This window comes from Periplaneta americana, chromosome 11 (assembly GCF_040183065.1).
Source record: "Periplaneta americana isolate PAMFEO1 chromosome 11, P.americana_PAMFEO1_priV1, whole genome shotgun sequence".
NCBI classification, from domain to species: Eukaryota; Metazoa; Arthropoda; class Insecta; order Blattodea; family Blattidae; genus Periplaneta; species Periplaneta americana.
This window is the reverse complement of record NC_091127.1, coordinates 85,155,550-85,162,269: the sequence shown is the minus strand read 5'-3', so window position 1 is coordinate 85,162,269 and position 6,720 is coordinate 85,155,550. Positions and strand designations below refer to the sequence as shown.

General features: G+C 35.1%; 1 protein-coding gene across 1 annotated transcript; it reads right to left on the bottom strand.

Annotated features, from left to right (window-relative positions):
• Positions 1 to 1,048: 1,048 nt before the first annotated feature.
• On the bottom strand, positions 1,049 to 6,282 carry LOC138709171 (myb/SANT-like DNA-binding domain-containing protein 3). The gene is made up of 3 exons (XM_069839732.1): positions 5,802 to 6,282; positions 5,535 to 5,704; positions 1,049 to 1,736 (listed from the first exon to the last, which is right to left on the bottom strand). Exons 1-3 carry the CDS (start codon positions 6,208 to 6,210, stop codon positions 1,491 to 1,493), a joined length of 825 nt encoding a protein of 274 aa, XP_069695833.1. The 5' UTR covers positions 6,211 to 6,282; the 3' UTR covers positions 1,049 to 1,490.
• Positions 6,283 to 6,720: the final 438 nt, after the last annotated feature.

Genomic DNA, 6,720 nt, shown 5'->3' with positions numbered 1-6,720 from the left:
AAAGCAACTGTGTGTAGAACAATCAGTAAGGTTTCTGCTGCTATTGGAGCATTAAGACCGAACTACATTAATAATCTTCAGCAGGAAAATATTGCAGAAATAAAGCGTGGATTTTATGATCTAGCACACTTTCCTGGAGTCGTTGGTGCACTAGATTGCACACATATTCAAATACAGTCTCCAGGACGGAACCGAGGTGAGGCATTCAGAAACAGAAAGGGGTTTTTTTCAATAAATGTACAGACAGTCTGTGATTCGAAATTAATAATTAGAGACATAGTTGCACGTTGGCCGGGATCTGTGCATGATAGCACAATATTCAACAACTGTCGGTTAAGAGCAGATTTTGAGACTGCAAGAATTAATGATGGTGTTCTATTGGGGGATAATGGATACCCCTTACGTCGATATCTACTGACTCCTTTCTTAAGACCACAAACGAGGGCTCAAATAAATTACAACAGAGCTCATAAAAGGACCAGAAATTGTGTGGAAAGAATGTATGGAGTGTGGAAGAGAAGATTCCCAGCCCTTAGAATGACACTTCGTATTAAAGTTCGCACCGCTCTCAAAGTAATCATTGCAACAGCAGTATTACATAATATAGCCACCGAGATGAAGGATGACATCCCACAAGAAGACTTGTTGCTACATCAGTATCTTGGTCAACGTAGAATGAGACTCCGTCCTGTGAACGATGATGTCCCAGTCCTCCTCATGGCACATCAAGAACCACAAACAGCGGTTGGATTCAGAAATGCAATAGCAGAAACATATTTTCGGTGGTAAGGATCATATTTTATTATTTTACTTACTTGTGAGTTCCATGCATGCATATGCATAATACGAGTGTGTCGTTTTCATTTTTGCACAGAGTCCACTGTCCACTGAAAGAGGTCTGTAATATGCATTTGACCTACCACACCAAAACGTGTGTTCTCCCTTTTTAAAACATATCCCACTTAACAATGATCTTACTATGCACTGTACTGTGTACTGGGCTATAATACTGCGTCACACATTACAGGATTATGTAACCTTCCTTTCCCTTTCCTTCCTCCTTCATTTCAAGATTGCTGCTGACACATGTTTTAGTGCAGTATCGGGGCCACTGGGCTAGCATAAAAAATCACGTATTTCTTTCTAAACTAAAATGCATTTATTAAACAATTCGTAGCATTAATTCATTATCTAAAGTTCTACAGTCAATGAAATTGAGGAAAAATATTTATCATTGTTGTGTATTACTATATTAAAGCATATTGACACAATTGTGTTAATAAAAATCTATGCTTTCACAAAAATACTTTAAATAAAATACTGACCTTTAATTGATTTATCAAATAATTATTTTATTCATTAACTATCACTTAAAATACCTAACTAAAATAATGTAATGCAATTAATTTTTACTTTGATCTCTGGCTTGAATAACGTTTGTGCAAGCAGTGTAGTAATATAGACAGTTCACAAAAGTCTTTGAATTATTATTACTTCTCCAATTGTTTCTTCAGTAACTGTTGTTTCAGTTGTGCATTCTCAATCTTGATGTCAAGAAGTTGTTCTTCTTTCCTATACTTTTTAATGAGGAATTCTTTCTCAATTTCACAGAGTGATGTGCTTTGTGCTGCAAGCTCCTGGATCTGTGAATAACCCCTCTTACTTCCCGTTGTTTTTTTCTTCGTTGTACAAGCTGAGCTACCGAAGGGGGGAACACCAGACGATGAACCAGACTCCTGAAATGAAGTGTGGAATAATTACTAATGAAAAATTTTATAATCTCATACTATATATTGTTATAATTATAATAAGGTATTACGTTTTTATGTTAATAATGATTACTTTAAGGGTACATGCTACTGAATTTTGTAACTTCTACAATTACCTAAATAGAATAATTTTATACCACATATTGCCAGTATTGTATTGTATTGTGTATGTATGCAATGCTTCAATAATACAGAGTAAATCTTACTCAGAAAAAAAAAATATAATTGAAAAAAAATTATTAATTCATTAGTAATCATTATCGTTCAGGTAAAGTAGCTGTATCAGGATAGGCATCCTTGGTCCATGCGTTCTGTTTACAAACATTAACTAAGGCTATACTGTCCATTCACTGATGTTATAGGTAGGGGATGGGGAGTGCACTTCCAAGCAGTTAATGTTTGTAAACAAAACGCACAGACCAAGGATGCCTATACTGATACAGCTACTTTATCTGAACCATAGTAATCATGTTAGTCACAGAAAAATAAAGTTAATGCTGATTTCTGAAGCTTAGCATATAGCCAACATGCCGTTCTACTGATCTGTGCATAGGTTTTATTGAATTAATAATGTTCAAGTGTAAAAAAATAATTAAGTTTGAATTAATTTTTTTCTAACATATATTACATTAAAAAAATTATATTCTCAATTTATTTAAGTATACAGTAAAGGCAATTCACAATTCCGTCCTTCTATACATTCTGCAGCAGTGTAGAAAATTCCGTTACTCTATATCAAATGGTTTAGAAGAAAAATGTTTTACAAGACATGAAAATTTTGAAAATTTTATTAGCAGCTAATTGAAATAAAAATTTTGTGATCAGAATAATTAGTATAATTTTCTTCTAATGATCCTGAAATGCCCTGCTGCATAGCTACATCCTTTCTTCTATAGTCTACTAGATTCCTCTCTCATTTTGACCAGTTTCACTCCACTTCTGTATTTCTGGTACTTCACAGATGATCATCGTTGCCTGTCAGTGACTCGCCTCTTGTCATAATTGTCCCATATCTTCTTGTCTTGTAATCCTGGTGACAACCCACATTCCAACAATATTCTTGACTGTGTTTCACTCCATCCTACATTGCAGTCACTTACTGCTTCAGCTACAGCCATATCAACCCATTTCTTAGAAACAAAAATTTCTTTGTGATCCTCAAACTATGTAGAAAATTCTGAGGACTTGACGCCTAGTACCTTTTCCTTGTAACTACCATGAAGCTCACCATTATGTCAACTAAATTATCCTGTTGCTACTCTTCAGTTTGATATACATTTTTATACACTTTTTTTCAATTCTTGTCTGGCATGCTCTAGAGTTCCTTCTACTGTAGTTTTACCACTGCGTTCTATAATTGAATCAGTCAATTAAGAAAGGGCTCAATGGCATGTTTTTAAGAAAATGGTTTCTTCACATGCATTGGTGCATAATGGGTAGATACATGATTCTGCATTAAAAGAGGTCATTTCCACTCAATGACATTGGTTCTATAACTGTCTGAATATAGCACTCTTTCAGAAGTGGCTCTACTCCTGGAATTGAGGCCTTTATAAAGTAAATTTGCATTGACACCTAGTGACAAACATAAGAATAATCTGGTAACAGTTGGTTACCAGTTACCAGTTCCAGCTGTTTTAAATAAACATGGAGTCTCTTGGAGGGAATGCAGTTATTTGTAATGAGAAGAAAAAAAAGAAAAGTATAATTATGTAATAAGAAAAACTATAAAAGTGGAATATGTAGAAATCATTGCAAATGCTTCAAAAGAAGGGATATTTATTGTAAAATTGGTATCAACTGATGATATTAAGGAGGTTAGTAAATGGTGGCAGAAATACTACAAGAGAACCTACTTGTCAGGAGAAACACAATCGAGAGCAACACACCGTGATCAGAAAGTGAAACTGCAACCAACAATGTTCAATGAATACAAGTATGACTCAAAGAACCCAGGGAAAGTATGTGTTTCAGCATTCACCGGAGGTTTGATAAGACACACTTTTGATTTCAAGATCAGATATTGTGAAACTTCCGGATCATTGTGCCTACAGTGAAAAAGTTCCCATTAACGTTAAGAAGATTGAGGATCTGTCTAAATTAATGTGCTACATACCAGGTGAACACTTATCGTAGCTTGGCCTACTAGCAGAAAAAGGGATGATGTTTAAAGGCCATTCATTAATTTTATTGTTCATTTTTTCTGTTGTTCTTAACAATGTATTATAATTTTGACATTATATGTTTCTGTGATTATGAATATCAGAATGATTTCAGTGAAATAAAAATATTAGTCAAAATAGAATTTATTTTTCATAATTTTATTATCAAAATAGGAATTTTCTTTTGAAGGGCTCAATTCCACAATTTTCAGTCAGTATAACAACTTATCTGAACAAATTTTGCTTGTGTTTCATACATGATAATGCTAAAACCATTGATTATTATAAGATAGGTATGTAACTTTGTATCACATATTGTCATGTTTTTACATACCGGTAATCAGTTTTTTCTTTCTCCTGAAAAATTAGAATTTGTGTCATTGAGCCCTTTCTTAAATGACTGATTCAATTCTAACATGCTCATCCAATGTTTTGTGAGAGCCTGCATATTTAAACTATTTGAAAACTTTTCCATAACTGCATGCCCTTTCCCAATTGTACAAAATGACTGTGTCATTCTTCGATTTATGTCAAAGGGTGATCATCCTGAATTACTCTTGCTAAGCCTATCTGAGGTGTGAGAATAACTATTTATTTCCCCACAATTTTTGCAAAGTACATTCAATTTACAGGCAAATCCACTGAAGTCACTAGTCTTTAACACTAGTAATTTTCTTTACAAAACTTGCACTCCAAAGCACTCAATAATGCACCTAAGCACTTTACATCTCCTACTATATAATTAGGAACACTGTCTTCAGAAATCTCCTACTAGTATCTACACTCTCTTGTAAGTGTGATAGCCTCTTACTTGAGTAAGTGTTCTGAAGTAAATTCAATATATTTCTATTACCATTTGCCTCTGGTGATTGGGCTGAAACTGATTCTCATGATTCAGTTGAATCTAGCGAAACATGTTTTTTCATCTGCTACCTTCATTTTGACCCATCTACATTCACTTTTCATTTCAGCAAGCTCTTTTCTTCTCTTCTTTGATACAGGTTTGGCTGGAATGGTACTCATTTTATTCCATGTTTCCTAGGCCTAACCTCAAATTCTTTCTGTTTTGTATTTACTAGTTTTTAAAACCTATATTTACACCTTATATTATCAATCAAGTTATGTATAACTATTTACATTACAAACGAATAAACATAAATGTCACATTATAAGAACTTTTTCACTTAGAAGTAGGCTGCAAAGAATTAATACAATGTTTTTATCACTGGGAAACATCTGCTTCGAATAAGCTTAAAGATCTGTTGGCTATCCTGGTTGTTTGCATAAACTGTATGAGAATTATATGTCAAAAGTTGCACAGGAAAATTACATTATAATTATGTCGATTCGTTCCGAAAATATGAAAGAAAACTGTTGACAGTGGTACATTTCAATTCCCACGCCCCCAATTTAAATCTCATGCTTTGCAGGCTTACACAAACTAGCGAAATAGAAACACTTATTCATAAGAATATCAGAATAAAAATTATACGTCAAATTTCTCATAGATTTACGTATATTTTAGCACAAAATTTAGTCACACAAGTTTGATATTTTTCATCAAAATTCAGTAGTGTGTACCCTTAAAATTAAGACAACTCACATTTATTTCTCCACGAATTTCTGCTTCTGTCAACTCCTCCCTTATCAATTCTTCCTCTTCTGTCGTAACTTCTGCAATTGACTCATTTGCTCTTACGATAACTGGTAAATCAACTATTTCCTCTACTTCAGTAGTGTCAATGACTTGATTATTTTGATTCATGATTTCTCCTGGAATTATACAATAAGAAAAGTCAATGATCTATAAAACAATTGTGAGGGGCTGAAAGTAACATGTACTACATAAAAATCAAGTAGGCCTACTTACCATTGTATTCTGCATCACAGTCTAATTCATTTTGTAAAGGCTCCAACTGATCCTGAATGATGGCAATAAGTTTAGAATTCGTGTCATCAACACTGGGGATGAATGTACCACCACCAGTTTTGAAACGCTCTATTTTTTCCATAGAATGGTCCTTTTTCACATGTCTTTTCATGTTCTCGTAACACTGTTTTATTTGTTTCACGGTCCTAGGTGTTACATTTAAATGGCTGTTGAACTCGCTTGTCAATGAAGTCCAGGCTTCCTCACGTTTCTTTAGTGATAGACTATCACTTCTTTTATTTTCTATTATACCACTGTATTTCGTCATAATGTCTATTATAACATTTTTCTCATAGCCTGTATAATTGCAACTCCTAACTCGCTTTTCTTTCTGCTTATTCGTTTCCATTTTATTGTACTATATATCACCACAGTCGTCTTTAAACACACAATATAGGTTAAAACCGTTAAAATATACCGCCTTATTAATGATATTGTGACAGCGACGTGAGATTCGAACTCACGACCAGCGTCCCGGAAGAAAGCAGATCGCGCGGAGCACGGAGGGACGGCGCGCGGCGGAGTAGTGGGGAAAGGGGCCTACACGCGAGGGGAGGCTACGCGCGCAGCTGCTACTTAACGCAGTGAATGGGGAACGGAACTTCCCGACTCTTCCAGAAGTGCGTCGAAGTGGAGATATCCAGATAATTCTCTACACACCTGTAGAAAATTCTCGCAACTATGATTTTGTTATAAAAGAAGAAGCGCCAGCGAACTCGGGCAGTTTTTCAGTTATTCAGTCAGTGAGTAAGCCAGAGCAAGCAAGCCAGACTTGTGTGCCGGAGTTCGACTCGAGTGTGCGTCCGCATCTGCGTCAGCATCCGAAGGCCTGAGTTCGAGTGCAGTGGACCGCAGTAGG